The sequence below is a fragment of the Carassius carassius genome, chromosome 46, assembly GCF_963082965.1.
Source record: "Carassius carassius chromosome 46, fCarCar2.1, whole genome shotgun sequence".
Lineage (NCBI taxonomy): Eukaryota > Metazoa > Chordata > Actinopteri > Cypriniformes > Cyprinidae > Carassius > Carassius carassius.
Window position 1 is genome coordinate 6,223,528 of NC_081800.1, and position 20,258 is coordinate 6,243,785.

A 20,258-nucleotide genomic window follows, 5' to 3' on the forward strand; every position below is an offset into this window, starting at 1 on the left:
AAAACACCGTTTTGTGCATTAATGCGTACTCGTCAGCCAACACAGCAGCCTGTTGTACCGTGCTGACTTTTTGTTCGTTTAAATACAACGCAGTACGTTCCGAAACACAGTTTTTGAACTCTTCGATCAGCAACCATTCTCGCAATGAATTATAATCAGTTACCTTGCACGCTTTGATCCACCGATCAAATAAAATGCCCTTTTCGCGAACGAATTCGACATAAGTTTGAGACGTACCTTTTTTCGTGGTACGAAATCGTTGTCGATAGTGCTCAGGAACTAATTCATATGCTCGTAAAATTGCATTTTTCACGGCATCATACTGCACGCTGTCCTCTAACGAGAGAGATGCACACACCTCTTGTGCCTTACCTGATAGTTTACATTGTAACATTAGTGCCCAAACCTCGGTTGGCCATCTTAATACACCCGCAACTCTTTCAAACGCCTGAAAATACGCTTCAACTTCCTTCTCACGGAAGGGTGGAACAATAGCGATATTTTTAGCCACATCAAAATGTGTCGAAACCGGCGCTACTACAGACTCAGATGCGGTACCAGCCGAGACAGAATTAATACTCGAATTTGATGGACCAGCCGGTGTCTCCGAATTACCCTTCAAACTAGATGTTTTTAAAGTAGATTTTTTAGGGACTTCTGGAACAACCTGCAACTCCAACTCCCGCAGTCGCACTTTTGTATCTGCATCAATTCGATACATTTCGATCTGACGCTTCAAATCATCTTGTCTCGCCTGAGCTCTATCTTGAGTCTCTAATTGTAACCGTGCTAAACGTATCTTTAAACGTGACTCTAAAGGCAAACCAGATGATGCCTCGGTGGAAAGTGAAAGAGGTTCAAATTTAGGCATCGAAAAAGACGGACCTACCTCCGCGCCAGCCACAGTCACTGGAGTCACTGGAATACCACTCAATACACGTAAGGGCGAACTTCCTGCAGCTGGTGCCGCCAACTCCGCTGCTGGAACAGTCTCAGAAGGAAATACCCCCTTGGTAATCAAACTAGCCACTAAACAAGCTTTTAACTCTTCTTTACGTAGTGTTCTAGAGATAGAAATCTCATAATGTTGAGCAATAAGAAACAAATCATTTTTCCGACATGTCTCTAATATTTCAACACTAGGCTGATCTATAAATTGATTTAACTCAAACGTTGCCATCTTTTAAAAAAGAAAACACAAAACAATCAGAATGATCCAACACTCTCTGGACCTACCTACCTCACCATTAATCTAACTATCCCCTACCTAATCTTCAGAGGGTACCGATTAAGAGATCGCTCTCTCCCCCGGAATACCTCCAAAAACAACAAACTAAAATAACAAAGAAAAACAATAAACAGTAAACCGTCGTCAGGACTGGCGCTAAGCACAGCCCCGCTGGTTTACTCTTTCTAACCAGAGAATATGGATCACCTGAATCAAATGAGATCAATCAAATTGCTACTACTCGGACACAAATCCTGGACGACAAGATCCCGGACGAGCCCCCATTTATGTTACGAACCCGTGTTGGTAAAATGCTCGTTGCTAAAGGGTTCAGCAACATAAAAGGAGACGCAAGGCAGAGAGCAGTTTAAAACATTTATTAAGACTAATAGGATAACTGCACAAACTCACGTCTCTCAATTTTTCTCTCTCTTCACATGTAAACACACATTTACTCTACACTAAAGTCAATACAGACATAACAAACACTAACAAAGATAAACAAAATAGTAGCACAAAAGACAAAGAACACAGTTTGAGTTGACCAGCGGCTAGGCATCATGACGCGCACGGAGTCACCGTCGCGTGTCTCACCCTCCTTCACACTCCACTTATATGCTCAGCACGAGCCATCAGAGCAACGGGCCACAGGTGCGCAAGGGCGGAGCCTACATTCAGAAAGAAACCCCCGATTAGAAAACGAAACAAACACACAAATACACACAGGCAACACCCATAAGGCTGAGGCCGTAACAATAGTCTATTGATGCAGGCCTATTTCTGCTATAATCAAAGGTATGTACATTTTGAAGATTATAATCAATGTATAATCAATATCATTTCAATGTAAATGTATTTATTTATTTATTTATTGTGGACTCACGGTTTCTTTTTGGAAAGTGGTTATTTTGCAATAGAACGCAAATTTCAGTCTCTTTTTGGAACGCCATCAAAATTCACAGTTTCATTTTGGAACGCTATCATTTTCCGAGAAAACATTGCTTTCACTCGGAAAAGCATTTAAATACAGGTTTTCCTCCAAAAAGTGAACCCAAAGTTTCTCAGCGGAATGCCAAGTTTTGCTAACTATATTCGACTATTTACCATTGAAAGAAATAAAAAAGTAAGAAAGAAAGAAAGAAAGAAAGAAAGAAAGACACTTTTCAATCTTTAATCAATTTCAGTAAAATATTTTCAAGTATGTAGCTACGTACCAAACAAAAACAGAATCAATTTTTATGACCCTACTTAAAATTTAAAAATAGATAGAGACAGATTTCCATAGATAGCTAGATAGCTAGACAGACAGACAGACAGACAGATAGATAGATAGATAGATAGATAGATAGATAGATAGATAGATAGATAGATAGATAGATAGATAGATAGATAGATAGATAGATAGATAGATAGATAGATAGATAGATAGATAGATAGATTCTCTTGGTCGGCGTTACGTCACAAATCATGTGACCTGCATAGCAACAAGCCGCCGCCGTGTTTGAAGGGTAAAACAAACCGAAGGCAATCAAGGCAAAGCCCGAGGAAAATCAAAAAGGTATCTATTCACAGAAGTTTTGTTGTGGATTATGTCAGTTATGGATACTAACGGACTACTTTGTATTAATGATGAATGATATCTGTGTATGCGAATGTATGTCGGTGGTGAGAAGTGAAGTGAATGTAATAAAACACTCATGTAAAGCGCTTTGTGACTAACGTTAGCTAACGTTACATGTATGTGAAAGGCGCCAGCAGCTATACAAATACAGATCTTCTTTCTTCTATAACAGAATGTCTTATCAATATATAGAAAGTCTACTTGCGCCTGCATTGACCAGGTACCACAGAAAGCTGTCGCTTGTAGGTTTAACGTTACAATCTTGTCCCTATCGACATCCAGCTGAGTCCTGGGAGAACAACCCAAAGGCATGGCCTAGGCTCGAGTATCCAGACATATACAATTACCTCATCAAATCCCCTGGTGTGAACACCATGTGTACATACCATGTGTCCTACACTTGCAGTCATGTTTAAATACCCATCAAGCATCGATTACATTAACTGTTCATTTAGAAAAAAAAAATGTTTATTCAAAAGCACTGTGTTACAAAATGGCTGTAATGAGCTCAGTCTGTCAGTGGCACAGCTTGTACAGTGTCAGTGAGGGACACGGTTTTTTCAAAAAAGCAAAAATAGACTAACTGCAGAAACGTATCTTATTCCCCATACAACTAGTGCATTTCATTGTTGCTTATGCATAGCAATGTCATAACATAGCAACAGAAAATTGAGTGGCCATCTCTGCAGTGGTATTATTTTGTTATTCTTTGATTTGCCGAATCATTGCTAATTTTTTAGGCATGATTCTCGGCAGTTTTCTCGACATATCTGCGCTCATTTGTCTTCCGCTTCGTGTTGCTTAATGGTGAGCGCTTGTTTGTTTTACCCTTCGCCGCGGTTGCTATGCGCGCGCAATGCATTATGGGAGTAAAAGTCCCGGATGTCCGACCTCGAGAATAGATAGATAGATAGATAGATAGATAGATAGATAGATAGATAGATAGATAGATAGATAGATAGATAGATAGATAGATAGATAGATAGATACCTGTGAACCACAATTGCGCTTTTAAACCGGGTAGCTAGGAGACAGAAACACCTAGTAATTGACAGGTTTAAATGTGAATGTGGGCCTGTGATTGGTCCGCAGCGCGACACATCGAGTGGGCGTGGTCTTAGGTGTGGTTCCCCACTGAACTGAAGCGCACAAGCTTTCACTGCAGCCGCAGCAGACGCGCGGGACACAGCCTGTCGGGTTTGGCAGAACCTCTGAGAGCAGCGATGACTGTCGAACCGATCCGCTCGACTCTGGCCACCGTCACGACGGATGACACCTCTCTGGTGCTGCCGTCCGACAAAACACGGCGGACGGGGCAGCAGCGCGTGCTGGAGCAGGTGAAGTCCATTAAGAGAAGCAAGTCGAAGATGGTCAAGAAAGACTCCATTCCGTCGCCAACATGTAAGTGCGCTGTTTATATGCACACATGCGTGTTATAATACCATTAAGACAGCGTGGAATAAATATTACAGTTTAAAAACAACAACAAGAACAAAAACCTTCACTAGCACGGATGCATGCTTCTTTGGAAGTTAACTTGAATCTGAAAACATTTCTCATTAGCAAGTTCGAGCAGGTATTTATGGCAAGGCTGCATTTATTTATTTATTTATGTTTTGTAATCGATATCGATATTGTAATCGAGTTTTTGACAGTGGTGTGTCTTGTGAACAACATTTTATTAATTCCAATTAGCTGAACCTTAGGAAGCTTTTAGACCCATTTAAGTATCTTTACATGTAACTGCATAATACTTAATATTCTATTCATCATACTTGCATTGTCTTTGAAATATGAAAACTTGTACAATGCTACTGTAAAACCATTAGCCAGGAATATACTATATCGGGATCCAGCCAGTGTTTAGAAGCGACGTGAAGTCTAGTTCAGAAGTTTGCTGATTTGCATTTAATTTAGTTGCATGTAATATCCCAATGATTTTTTTTTTTTTTTGAAAGTGTGCATTTTAATTGCTGTATATACGCTTTTGTGCATTGACTTAAATAGTTATTCGATGTAACAAAATAATCTTTTAAGAATATATGCAGTTTCTCGATGAACGTAGTCAAAACTGCATGCATACTTGTACAAGAAATAGAAAGTTATTTTTGTAGTTTGAAGTAGTTTGAGTGTCACTCTGCTAACAGAGTACATATAGCTACAATATTTATTTATTAATAATATTTGTCATTTTTCGAAAATTAAAGTTATGTTATATACAGCAAGCGAGACATTTGGAAAGCGCTGCATAACTGACCGAAATAAAACCAAAATCATGATATGGCTTCATGCGGTTATTATAATAAATGTCTAGTGTTTTAAATTGAGTTTATTAAAATAAATGTGTGGGGTTTTAACATTTTAAAATTAATTAAATTAGGAAAGCATTTGACATGAATATATTAATTTAACATTTACAGTAAGATAAAATTATATGATTCTAGATTTGTTTTGATTTTTTTTACTATAGGAACATTTCTTAATTTTTTTTTAATTTAGTAATAATAATAATAATAATAGTTTGTATTATTATTATTATAGGCATATTTATATATACTGCTCTACAAACAAACAAAGCCAAACTTGAAGGTATCATGTTTAATAAGCTACAGTAGTGTAGACACTAGTGAATTATTGTAATTTGTAACTTTATTTCATCTTCTGTAGCTCCGGCATCGGTGACAGAATACAGTGAGCCTAAGTTCCAGTTCTCACCTACAACTATGAACGGCACACTCTTCAAAGTCAACGGCTCCAACATGACGGCAAGCCGCAGCAGAATGGTAAAGTCTCACACACTGTGTGCTCAGCAGCATGATCTCTGTACTGTACTGCTTCACAACACTGATTGATCGGCGATTGCCTATTCTCCACCTAACTTATAGAAACATTTTGATATTCAGTAAAGAAATGAACATAAATTGACTCCATTTTACAAGTATACAGTATTACTAAATTGCAATTGATCATTATTTTTAGATGGACTTTTTCACACAATCAGAACTCGGCAGTTTATTAAAACAAGCTGGGGCTGTTGTAAAGAAGAAGGCTGGTGGAATTTTGCTCATTTTGTTTCCTGTGTGGATATTCTTAAACCAAGAGTATTTTCGTTTATGCAAAAACCTAAGAATGAGCTCTTTCGCTCTGTGTTTGGCATTTGTTCTGTTGTGTTTTATTACACTTTATTGAACAACAGCTTCTAAAAAGATATTATGTAAAATATATAATATGTTTATTAATGTAAGATACTAGATACAATATGCTACAGGGTCATTTATTATAAGATTATAGCATATTGTAGTTTAACTTTGATCAGACTGGCTTTAGTTTTTTTTTTTTCAAGCAAGCACGTCAAGAATGGTGTCAGATTAAATGTAAAAATTTGATACATGAAAGTAAAAGAAGGTTTTGTGTTTCAAAGCATCACAGTGTAATTACTGTGGAATGGTTTTGTGCATTTATGATGAATTTGTCCATACTTATTAACTTTGAACTATCTTTGACTTAGAAAATGTGTCTGCATGTTCTGTGTAATATTCATATAAAGCAGAGTCTCACAGTTCCAGGTTATTGCTGCTTAGTGATATTGTAAATTAACATACAGCATTAACTCACATAATTTGAGGGCTAAAGTTAATGATTTGCAGAAAAGTATTTCATTAGAAGAGAGGTGTGTTAAAGGCCAGATGCCAGGAAATGCACCACACCACAATATGACAGGGATATAATAGATTGTGTACATGATCAGTAAATCATTGATTTAAGATCGCTTCAATCAAACAGAGGTGGCAGTGTGAAAAGAGTTCAGTGGCACTGTCGATGTTAAAATAAATTATATTGACATTTATAAAAAATCATCCTCGCCACGGCTGCAGCGTCTCACTAACACCATTGGCATCATTCACAGTCGGGTTATTCGCAGAGAACACAGAGCAGAAGTTGAATTTCGGCAAAGGATTGCGGCTATTAATAACAATTCTACTCATTCCCACTGGTTCAGAGTTTATAACGCGATGACGGATGACGAAACGTATCATTTGCATGTGCTTTTGAGTCTTGAGAACTCACTCGCACACTTTCATGTTCTATGTGTCCACAGATCGCGATAAGGAGAATGACAGCTTTTAATAGTTATTAAGGGAGTTTGCAAATGGGATAATAGCTATGTTTCCATCCAAAGATGCAAATGTAAGTTTTTCACAAAATTGGACATCGCCTAAAACATTTAAAAATAAAGCACCGTTTCCATCCAGCGAGTCAAAGAGAACTAAATCGTCACTTCTTGATAAACTGGCACAAAATATCTCAAATATCGCAGCTGGAAAAATATCCTGGAAACACTGCTTACAATTAATAGAATTAGAAAAATGCATACCTTATAAAGGTAAAAAGAAAATGCCCGTGTAAATCACTTAGAGTCAAATGTCGCCTCATATTATCAAGATAAAGACAAAGAATTTTTTTATTATTGATTAGAAGGTACTCCTAAACTTTTAAAATTAGGAGGACAAGAGTTTCTAATTACAAGAAGAGAAAATTGCTCTTAAACTGAGTGTGTGACAGTTATGGCTGTGGAACGGGGTTTGGCGAAGGAAATTTTTTTATTTATTTATTTTTTTGCTTTTTGCTTTAACCCTTGTAACTAATAATATCTAGGTGATGCAAAAAAAAAAAAAAAAAACGGGTACACCTCATACATTTTTGTGTGTTTGGATATACACTAAAATGTAAAATATAATTTTTGATGGCATGTGAAATATAAGGGGGAGACCAGGGACAGTTGTAACACTTTTTGCAATTTTTAGCAATACATCAAAAACCATTTTTACTGGAATAACCAATTTATTATATTATAAACTTCAATCTATTACAATCTTATATATTATAAGCTGCTGAAACAATGTATTTAAGTGGGTTTATGAAATATGTACAGGTTGCAAAATTGATTTGAATACAGTCCCAGTGTACAGGGACGGTTGTAACGCATGTCAGGGACGGTTGTAACATGTCTAAAATCTGCATAATGAATCAATCATATACTCAAAATAGAAAATATTATTTATCAGTCATGTTATTGTGACTATTCATTTCATGTTTTTAAGTAATGATTACCTTTTTCACACAAATGACACACAAAAAGAGGATGAAACTGTCAAATTATAATGCAAGAAAAGTGTTTATTGGGTAGAACACCTCAAAAAAGGTTAAACATGAACTCAAACATTCTCAAAAACAGAAGGGGGGGGGCTTGTTAGGCCTAGTCTGAGTCACAGTTGTGGCAAGTGTAAAAATGGAGTCCAGTACTCTGTAAAGTGTCTTTGATCCCTGGCTCCTCTTCTTGTGGAATCGGTGCAGGGTCACATGGCAAATGCCATATGATTTGGCCACTCCCCTGACTGACTTTCCCTGTCTGATTTCATCGGATGCCCTTTCCAGCACAGGAAATGGGACTCCCCTGTCTGTCTTCCTCTTTCCGATATTTGGCATGCTGTCTATCACACTGACTATCTTTATATAAAAAAAGATAAATGCCTTAAAATGTGATTTGATGACATTTTACATTTAATTTGCAATGCACATTGTACATTTTACTTTTAATTTGCACATTGAAGGGAAACTATGCAGTTTTTTTTTTAAGCTTGATTAGTTTTTAAAATATAAATGAAACTTGGTTGGTGATACTGGGACAGTTGTAACGGGGCGTTACAACCGTCCCAGTACCACCAAACATGTTTTCATCTCATGTGAGCTAGCTTGACTGCTAGTTTGACACTTGTTAGCCATTTCTATTTTTAGCTTACAAAATTGTGTTTTGTAAAAAAAAAGTGATTCTAATAATACTTGTTTGAATTCATAGACATTTGATCCTATAACAGCATCCAAAAAAGTACATCAGAAAGAAAAGTAATTTTTTTACATCAGAAACAATCTTTTGTAGATAACTCCGTCAGGAAGATTCAAATGTGGCTCCCTTTATGGCAAAAATGGAGGGAAACTAACTGAGCATGTGCACAGTGAGTGTCATCACTCTAGGTTGTTTCTGATTGGAGGAATTCAAGGTGTTACAACCGTCCCCTGTTACAACTGTCCCTGGTCTCCCCAACCCTTTTTTAAATTGTATGTGCATGTTAAATAATGCATGATATTGTTGACAAGCATTAATGTACAATAATATCATGTAGAAAGATGAATTGTGAAAATCTCTCTCTCTCTCTCTTATTGGCAGATTTTGATGGGATAGTGAAAGGAAACCATGGTTTCAGAAGCAAACACAAGTCTTTTTCTCTGCATCATTTTTCCCCTTTTCTCCATCTTGAAAATTTCCATCACTCTTTAAGCTCTCCCTTTCATTTGCAGTAGATATATAAAACATAATTTGTGAATCAGCAGCATTTACACTAAGAACTCCGCAGTCTTCTGTATTATGATTTGAAACTGTTTATTAAAACAAGAAAGCTGTTGGAACAGTTTGGTTCCTTTTGTTCCCTGTGTGTTCATATTCTTAAGCCAAGACTATTTTTAAACAAACTGATTGCCTTCTAGCAATGTACTCACTTACACTTTATGCAAGTCCTTTCCTGTGCCTCAGATTTTTTTTCTTTTTCTGCATCTTGATCATTTTTGTAACTGAATCCTAAGAGCTCTGTGCCCCACTGGATCAGAGTGAAGGAGTTACTGCACCGCTGTGCAAGACAGTTATTCACTTATTATTCACTATCTATCATTACCATTACTGCAGAAAATAATTTTGATTGGCACTCAGTTTGTAAAATCAAAAGGGGAAAAAAGACGCAATGCAGTTAACAGCACTGCAAATAGAATAGATAATGCAACTAGAGTTTAGAATAATGCAACTGTCAAACTGTTTTGATAGTATGCCCATACTGCATTGTAGATGTTATTCTAGAGAATTGTTAAAATCGCTTGCCAATGAAGATTTTACAGGGAGCAAACTACACCCAAAGTGATAAGATAGGAAATGCATAACCAAACTTTTTTCTGCCATGGAAAACAAATGTATAAGAGGTCATTACAACTTTTATCTGCACATATACATCTCGTGATTAATAATTCGCAATTCTGAGGAAAAATGTCTGAACTGTGAGATATGAGGTCTCAATTCTGAGAAAAAAAAGTTAGAATTCTAAGTTTTGACTCACAATTGTGATACAAAGTTGCAATTTCTGAGACAAAAGTCAGATTTGTGAGATGAAGTTAAAATTAACTTTTTATATTTTTATTCTCTGGCAGAAATATACATAACAAGCTTCACAATTCTAAATAAAAAAAGTTGTAGAGACTAAGAGGCAATTCATAATTATTCTCTGATTTGAGAAAAAAAGAGATTTTAGTTAAAATGGCTGAAAAATCATATATGCAACTGCTAGTAATCGGATTTTATGGCTTATTACGTTTGACCAATAGGTGGTGCTGTTATGTGGTGTGTTCTGTGTTACAGCCTCAGACGTAGTTTGGCATCAGGCCTCAAATTTGTTGCGGCACAACGCAAAATAGTTTTTTTTTTTAAATAAAGCATGTCCATAATAGACTGCATTTCACATTGCATGATTGTACTGATTCAGACATTAAGTGTACTTAATTGTACTTAATTCAGAAATTAAGACATTAAGAGAGGCGAAAGCTTACCGCTTTATGTTTGGAACCGCTTGCGACATAAATCGAAACTGAAGCTAAAATTTGATTAATCGCAGTTCTGCTCCTAGCTCACAAGGTGTTTTTTTTTTTCTTTTCTTTTTTTAAATAGGTCACCACGCATGAAAGACAGATGATAGAGATGCATAGTATAATTTGACCAATCACAGTCATCTAATAAGCAGCCATTGCTGTAGTTTTAACATTATTATTATGCAGACATAAAAGATCACAATCTGTATGGGTCACGTGAAAAGTAGATCGTAGATGTCTTCGAGATCGTTCATGATATAAAATCAACAGATCGTCCACCCCTACTGTCACACACACCAAGTTTCGTAACGATACACCAATGCATATGGTTCGACTCGATATGCCGCACCGAATCTAAAAAGACCAGTTTTTGACTCAGAACTGTGCAGATAGCCTCAGGTCATAGAGTTCCAGAGAGGAAGAAAAAGAAGAAGGCCAATGGATTTAATAGGTGCCATCCCATCTTCGGTGCTTGGCCCCTAAATATTACTGTATGTTAATTGGATTTTTCTTAATCCATTAATGGTTTTCATTGCTTTTTACTTGGCTAGACTGTTCGCAGCTTGTCTGTGCCCAACGCGGTGAGGACTACTACCATGCGATATAACCGAGCAATTGGCCAATCCATGAAACTCCAGGAGAATAAACAGCTGGTTCAATCACAGACAAGCATCAAACCTTCCCGCAGCCAATCACTGACAGTGAGCAAAGTCACCGCGACCAACAGCCAATCAGAAGCACTGGGGTGAGTGTGCTCCATCTGGGCTGTGTCTCAATTTAGTTGACTTATTGTATATTATGTGCTAATAATAGTATGTAAAACCACATTACATGCTTTACATAACCATTGCGCTAATGTTTTTTTTTTTTTTTTTAAATGAGTGCACCAGTATGAAATGTTTTCGACACATTCCTTTTGCAGATGCATTGCATCCTCTAAATGCTAGTGTGCTTCTAAAAAAATATTTATTGGCAAATACACATTACACCGTCTTTATATCTGTGTCTGTCCCTTGTTTGATGAACATTGTTCAGTGCGTTTGGATCTATGTCTAACATCACTCTGCCGGAGGCAGTGGAGTATCTGTCACACTCAGACATCAGCTATCAGCTGTGTGGAGCTTCATTCATACAGCACCACAGCTTCAACGAAGACCACATCAAACAAGAGGTCTGCAAACTAAAACAAGATTTCAGTCAGAATTAAACCTGCCTATAGATGCATATTCTGATAAAATGTCTTGTCTCTATCTGTCCGTCCGTCCATTTATATATCTATCTATCCGTCTTGTTTTGCATCATTGAAAGGTTTGGCGTTTGGGAGGGATACCTGCTCTCATTCAGTTGCTGAAAATCGACAATTCACAGCTGCAACAGACCGCTGCCGCTGCACTACGCAACTTGGTTTTTAAAGACGACAATAACAAGATTGAAGTGGACCATTGTGAAGGAATAGAGACCATTCTGACCTTGCTCAGAAACACCAACAATACAGAAACGCATAAACAACTCACTGGTAAGACGTGCATCTCTCATTCGACTCTTTCCTGTGCTTAATGAGTTGTGTGTCATCTGTTGTTATATGATCTCATCACACTGTATGTGAATGGTGTCCTTTATAGTTAAAACAAAAGAAAATGGCTGGAATTAGGATTGTGTTAAATAGTTATGTGTTTATCAAAAGCTGTTTAAAAGAAAAAATCAGAATGAAGTATGCAGTATGACCCTTTGGTGTTCAGGTCTGTTGTGGAATCTGTCCTCGACTGATAAACTGAAGACCGAGCTGATCGAGAAGGCCCTGCCGCTGCTTACAGAAACCATTGTGGTGCCGTACAACGTTTGGACTGACAGCAATGCTAACAAACACATTGACCCCGAGGTGTTCTACAACACCACCGGCTGTTTGAGGTGTGTTACACTGTCAGAGAAACAAGAACACAGTGACATGAATGCAATTATATTTTTAAACAAAATGCAATAATTGATTTACTTGCTGCTTTCACTTAAAGTCACAGTTCATTCTAAAATGGAATGTCTGTCATTTAAATTAGGCACCCTTTTGTCATTCCAAACGTTATATTATATATATATATATATATATATATTTCTTTTTTTTTCTTTTTCTTTTTTATTATTATTATTTATATAGAATTATAATTAATAATTATATTATACATTTCTATTATATGTATATATAAGAAAAGCACCATAAAAGTAACAATTAATACTGTAGCTTATATCATTCCACAGAAAAATAACATGCGGTTTTAAATGAGATGAGTACATAACTCTTACTTTGTCAAAGTCATAACCATGTATACACCTTAATGTTTGCTTAATACCTTGATAAAAATCAGGGCCTGTATTTTCATGAATATTATCATGGCACTAAGCAAACAATTGTTCCTACTGACAAAATTCTAAGAAAATTCTTTGAAATGTGGGCGTTTCCCCTTACACAATCAAAGAAAAGATCCTAGTACAGAAGCAAGTAATTTAGAAAGCATCTGAACTCTTTAAAGAGCTCCAAAGCAGCTAACAGTAGGGTCTTGAATAAAAGCCTGTACATGCACTTGCATCTTTTTCAGCATCTCGTCATGCACAGAACAAGAAATCGCTCCAGTGAAGAACATTGACTGGATCTAAAAGCTTCAGATGACGCACAGCTCAGTTCTCTGTCTCTGTAACTTACCCAGAGTGAAACCACACATCAGTGGCTCCGCTCGCGCTGTACTACAACTTTGCTTTCACTTTCTTATATGGTGGCTTATTATGCCAGTAGTGCTGTTTTCAGGCTCAGTGGGTTGTTTTTAGCAAGAAAAAGTGAAATATGCACCAGTATTCAAGCCCAATAGTCATACTCACACTGTTTATCAAATGATGTCATCTTTAACACCTCCCTCACTCGGACAATGGGTTGAAAACACTCGAAGCACCTGAGTGATGCCTGGTAATTCATCTGTGCTCATAGCAGCAGATTTCTTGGAGCTGTCATGTTGTTTCGTGCATGTTTTCATACCAGTGTTGAAAGTTGTTTGTTATCGGCGGCATATCACAAGATGTTGACGTACTTGCGTTGGCAGACTGTTACACCACAGACTGACATGCGTTTAATCATTGTGCTGCTTTACAGAAGCATTGTCGGGTTTAATGTTAAGTTTTGGTTGTGCTCTCGCAGAAACCTCAGCAGTGCTAGCGAGGAGGAGAGAATATCAATGAGGAGCTGCCCGCAACTTATCGACTCTCTCATTTCTTACGTTCAGACTCAGATGGATAGAGGCGAGCCAGATGACAAGGTTATCATGCTTTCATTTATACTGCATGATCTCCATGCTCTTACACCACATGGAAAATTACATGGACAGCGAAACAGACGCCCCAAAGTTCTCTAAAACTGATTTACTCTGAAATTATTAAATGCACATATCAAGTGATCTTCTGTATTTGAAATTAATGTATTTTAATTTCATCTTTACTTAACATGTTATTAAATACTTTTTTTTAACGTATACAAGAATACTTCAGTATATTGACAAAAATGTAGTGCAACAAGCTAAAAGTGACTTCTGTGACCTGGTTCTGTTTGTTTTGGTGATGTGGGAGCAGTCGGTGGAAAACTGTGTCTGCATACTTCATAACTTGAGCTACCAGCTGGAGACAGAGGCTCCCGAACACTTCAAATCACTCGAAGGAGACAAACCGAAGGAGAACAATAACAATAGCAAGAAGAGCATCTTCAGCACCAAGAGGTCCAAGACCCAAGAGGTACGAACTGCTGTCCAAACTGAGTGTTTAAAAGCCATCTTCAGTACATTCACAGACATTTTTGTTATCAGGACATCATCTTCCCAGCCATGGAGAGGGAACCTCCTGAAGGAGTGAATTGGTTGTACCACCGGAAGTCCCTTCAGCTGTATCTGTCTCTGCTGAGCCAAAGTCAGAAGGAGGCCACTCTGGAGGCGTGCTGTGGAGCCCTGCAGAACCTGACCGCTTCAAAGAGCCCCGTATGTACTGTACACTTACTGGAAATACACATGCAGCTGAACTCGTTCTTTAACTTGTGTTTTGACCTCTGCGCAGCTTTCCACTCTGATGAGTCAAAACATCATCGAGAAGCTGCAAGGCCTGTGTTTCATTTCGCCCCTGCTGAAATCAGCAAACCCAGGCCTACAGAAGACCGCCATGTCTTTAGTGGGCAACATGTCCCGGGTGTCATTTCTGCGGGGAACTATGGGTAAGAGTCTTTTTTTTTAACACTACTAAAGATGAACTATGAAAGAGTGATGTCAGCTCTGTGCTTTAGTTTGCGTGTGCCTGTTTAGCAACATCTGCACAAGCGCAGGAACAGACAAGAAAAAGTAGTGTGCTCTACAATGAGTCTCCTGAACATCTGCTTGCTGAGGGTGCTTTTGTTTCTCCTTCTCTCAATAGCAGGTCTGTGTTTGTGTGAATGGACACTAGCAGATTGTCAAATGATACCCCAGAGGTAGTAAAAATACTCTTACCCAGTGCCATTTCTGAAAATAACTTTACTAAAACTGTGTTTACTATTTAGGCCAGCTGATATGAACTGTATAAATGGTAGCATTAACATATATGGCCTGCAAGCGTGTGATTTATAATTAATATCAAAGCAACTTACCCAAAACATGTCATGTTAGTGTGAATTTTTTATTTATTTTTATATATATATATATATATATATATATATAAAACATTTATGAATAAATGTATGCTCATATGTGTTTATTTGTTTGCTTTACAACATATAACATTTTATTTATTCATTTATTATATATAATCACATTTCAATTGCCCCAAAAATACATTGAGTTTTTTATTGCCTTTTTTTTTTTTTGACATTCATTTGCTAGTTAAATATTTATTCGATTTTTATTTGCATTATGTATACAACAAATACACCTGTAATTAATATCAGGCCAGTATACTTTCTGTAAGTGTGATTTTATTCATTTTAATATGTATTAAATTATTGCTATGTTAAAATGTATTCTATTATGTATACAAAAAGTACAGAAATAATGAGAAGTGCAAGAAATTAATTTTAAAAAGGCCAGTAACTTGTGTTTCCAGTGGAAGAGCAAAAAAAAAAAAAAAAAAAAGCCAAAGCATTAAGCATGCAAGTCAACAAAGAAACGTACAGAATTGAATATTACATTTACATGTAATCATTTAGAAGACGCCTTTATCCAAAGTGACTTACAAATGCAGAAAACAAAAGAAGCAGTTAAATATTACAATACACAGTACACTGTACCATACATGAATATTGAACATGGCAGCATTTCATTGATCCCTGATGTCCCTGATGTTCTTGTCAACCACAGCCAAGGAAATTATTCCCACACTCGGTTCTGTTCTCTCGAATGTGACGCCGGACATGGGGAAGTCTGACAGCTCCGTCGCTACAATGTGCCGTGTGATGCAGATGCTCATGCTGGCAGAGCCCAACACTAGCAAGAAGCTGATCAACTACAAACTCGTCGACTCTCTGACCGCGCTCAGCTCAAATATGTAAGTATTTCCAAAGGAAAATGCGGCATTCGCAAACATTAGCAAGCAGCTGTTAGGAGTTCGAGGGCAGGAAACCTACAGTACAGCCGACTCTAGTTCTGTAAGAATTCTGTAAGAATTTGATGTGTATTAGCAGATAATCACTTGTTTTTCTGCAGGTCATTCGAGACAGGCAGAAAAGCTGCTGGATTTCTACTCTGGAGTATGTGGGGACAAAAAGACATCCAGAGTGTGCTGAAAAAGGTAAGACTGTCCTGACTCGATCTATACACTGGAGAGAAATCAGGCCTTATAGTTAACCGTGAATACGTCTTCCTTATTCTAAAGTGTTACCAAAACGACATGCTTAAGATACGCTTGTTCAGAGTGGTTCATCACAAGATGCTGTTAAGAGGAGGAGTGAAGGTATATATTTTTTTTAATATCTCCTCAATTTTGGAAGGATATAAGATGGGAGGGCAAAGAAAAGGAAACAACATCTGGTTCTAAGAAAGAAGGGTGTGGTAAGGTGTGTGTACACACACATTTGGAGCTTTTACCTCAAAGCAGAAAAAAATATAAAAGAAAAAAAAATCCCTAGGCTGCGATCCATCTTTCTGTCTGTATGGAAGTTTACACATCAGACAAGACTCTCACTTGGTTGCGTGAATAGTCTTCACACCCACCCACCCGCCCACACACACACACACACACACACAAACACACACACACACATCCAGGCCCTGACATGTACTCCACCCAACCTTGGAAGAGGTTCAACGGGATAAGAGAGGAATCCAGGGAGACGAGTTATGAGCTCTTTCTGGGCGGAGCAAACAGCTTTCACACAACACACTCCTCCCAATGTGACCCTCTGACACCCACACACACACACCCACACACACACAGACACACTCACACTCACACACACTCACACACACACACACACACTCATCTACTGGAAGATACGAACATACAGTATACCACATCCACATGCTCATGGACTATAATTATAATGCTCATTGTGTATTTTGGCATTTCAAAAAAACATACAGTATATTAGAATAAAACGTATATATTTGTTTATATATAATTGACTTGATGCTGGATATTTAGATCAACATATTTACTTGATTTTTATTATTAAATGAGCGGTGTCATCATCTAGTGCTCACTTAAATGCAATCTTAAAAACCCTAATAATTTAATAACCCTGTGAAATGTAGCAAATTTTAAAATGAATATCCATTTTTCATACGTTTCATGATAATGTTGTGATGCAGAAATTTGCATTATTACAGTAGATACTTGTAATAACAGGAGAATAATATTTTCCAGTAATATAACACCATATATATTATTAGATTTATTTTAGTTATACCCAGTGACAGAAGAAAAACAAACAGACATGCATACATGAACACGTGATGATGAAGCAGTGATTCAGTGGAGAACCACGACATGCATTCAGCTCTGAAAGCTTTCACACTGTTAATTGTGATTGTGATGTGTGTGATTTTGACAAGACAATGATGCTCCTTTTATAGTTTTGTCCTTTTTTATTCTTTTGCAGCAAAAGATGAACAAGGACACATTTATAAATCCCGTTACTGCTGTAGCATACGAGGAAGCAACAGGCATGAAAGCAAGCCGAAAGATAATTTAGTTTTATTTTATTGGCTTGATTCTGAAACCTTTCATACTTCTACTTAATATGATCTTTTTTTCAGTTCTGCAGGAAGCCACAGAGTTTCCGAATACTGCCCTGTTTTCGTGCAGTGGAGATCAAAATTAGAGAATCTATAAGGAGTCAGCTGTGGCCTAATGGATCTATAGCTGCCCACTGCTCCGGGGGTGTGTTCACGGCCGCAGGACTTCTATAGTTACTCAAACTTCGCTGGTCTCTTTGTCCACTCTGCTGCCAGTTTTTTGCTGAGCAATTCCAGCTGCAGTGTTGAACTGATTCCCTATTGAGAGCCTTTGCATTATACTTTCCTCTCATGCATTTGTCTTTCGTGCATGACCAGCCTTTTTGGGGAACTTGAATGAATGAATGATTGAATGAATGAAGTTAAATAGGGTTCGTTATATAATTAAAGAAATTGGCAACAGGTACTAGATTAACACCAATAACTTGGAGGCATCTGTAAGTTTTCTCTAATATTGATCAGATTTCTTTTTCAAATACACATTTTTTTATACTGTGCTTCAGAATACAACTAATTTGTAATACAACTAAATATGCTTAAAAAATAGGGCTAAGCAGTCACCCTGAAGTGTAGGAAATTGTAGGTTGTTCTCTAATTTTGATCTCCACTGTACATTGCAGGACATTATGGTTATATACAGGACATATGGAAAACAATTTCTGCAAAGTTTAATTTTTGTATTTTTTGCAAAAAAAATGTTGCTTAAGAACTGTTATATTCTCACTGTGTCATGTGGGCAAAAATGACGAAAAAGTCTCATAAATCCCCACAAAAATCATAAAAGTGTTTGCGTGATGCTATATACCAGGTGATCGGTGTAAACAAAACACCAAAAATTGTCATTCACTACATATCCTCTCCGATCTTTTCAGTGAAGAGGTTTACACGCAGAGATTGATTCATTCATGAATTGGACTGATCTGGAATTTAGCACACAGGTCACACAGATGTTTTTTTTTTAATTATTATATTTGTATGGCGCTTTTCTGTCATTTTTATTTTTTTTAGCTTGACATCCACAGGTGGAGAAATTGAGTAATCAGCCATCTGTTTTTATGATTAAAATCCCTGTTTCTGGGATTTCTGGATGATGTGGCTCTCTGTACTTCTAGTTCAGGCCTGTTCAGTGCCTAATACACCGATATGCACATTTATAATGGGAAAGCGTTTGTACACTTAGGCTTGACAAACTTGCATTACAAGTCCTGCGGAGAAACAATCCCGCCCTCCAATCCCGCTGCTGCTGCTGCTGCTTTCCTTCCCCTGTCCTGCTGTGCTGTATATTCATAATACTAGGCACATTGGGGATTGTAATACACGTTGGCTAAAGCTTTTGGATTTTGGTGCCTGGATAGTTGTTGGTTTCTAAATGTGCTTTTATGTAGCAGTTATTAAAAGCTTAAATATATAAGTGCACTACTTTCTTTTTTCTTCTCAATGTCCCTTTAAGTTGTTCTGTGGTAGATTTAGGAATGCGAACCAGCACAAATGTTTAAAACACTTCACAGCTAGTATGTAACAGACCTTCAATGTTGAAATGGAGATAGAATAATGTCAGTGGTTGTATTAACGTTGAAAAAATGTTGAAAGCATGTTTTTTTTTTTTTTTTTTTAAGTAAAAACGCCAATGAATCAATTTTTACATTTTAATAAGATCTGTGCAGAAACATGTTGGAACATTGTGATTTGGGGCACAAACATCTAAATGAAATCAAGAGAGACCGATCAGTGGAATGACGGCTGCATTGGAACTTAATGAACTTTTGGTTACACTCACAGCTCTGGATCTTTTGCCTTCTTCAACTTATGTGGATTAAACACTGTATTAAACCCAGTCTCACCTGTTATAGAATCAGAATCACCTTAAACTTTGAAGTTCTCATGGTAATTTCTGTTGTTTCTGTTCCTCTGTTAAATACATTATATGAAAAATAACTCTGCACAGTTGAATTAATTAATTGTTTTCTAATCTAATATTTTGATTGAAATCCCTTTTGTAAGCAAAACCTTTTTTTGTATACTATTGCCTTAATGTGTGATATTGTACTATGCGAGTTCTATTTTTATTTGATGTTACTTTGGCTGGATTGTGTTGCATCTCTGCTCGTGGGGAAATGTCTAGTGTTTTTGTTAGTTTTCTTTTTTATCCAAAAAAAAAAATATATGGAAACGGACAAATAGAAAATTGATAAACAAAATCATATTTTTGTATAAAAATATTAAATGTGGCTGTGTAAAATTACATTTTGCATCTACAGTACATGACCAAAATGTACATTTTAATCTTGCATTAAAATGTATTTCTAAAATAAAAGATTTAAATAAATAAAAAATCAACAAGAAATGCTTTTGTGGTGTGTTGCTTTTGACTATTATATGTCTATGCAGTTAGACATAAATATAATGACTTTTATAATTAAGTTGTCAGTTTTTTACATGTGTAAGCAATACATACATTTACAATGTGAGTGCATATGAATGTTAAAAGGTGGAGAAACCC

At 36.9% G+C, this 20,258-nt stretch overlaps 1 protein-coding gene across 1 annotated transcript; it reads left to right on the forward strand.

Annotated features, from left to right (window-relative positions):
• The first annotated feature begins 3,847 nt into the window (after positions 1-3,847).
• On the forward strand, positions 3,848-17,715 carry LOC132128984 (plakophilin-1-like). The gene is made up of 13 exons (XM_059540401.1): positions 3,848-4,250; positions 5,517-5,632; positions 11,087-11,280; positions 11,571-11,706; positions 11,844-12,051; positions 12,275-12,443; positions 13,714-13,831; positions 14,142-14,300; positions 14,345-14,539; positions 14,616-14,769; positions 15,884-16,070; positions 16,229-16,313; positions 17,623-17,715. Exons 1-13 carry the CDS (start codon positions 4,073-4,075, stop codon positions 17,713-17,715), a joined length of 1,992 nt encoding a protein of 663 aa, XP_059396384.1. The 5' UTR covers positions 3,848-4,072.
• The last annotated feature ends 2,543 nt before the right edge of the window (positions 17,716-20,258 follow it).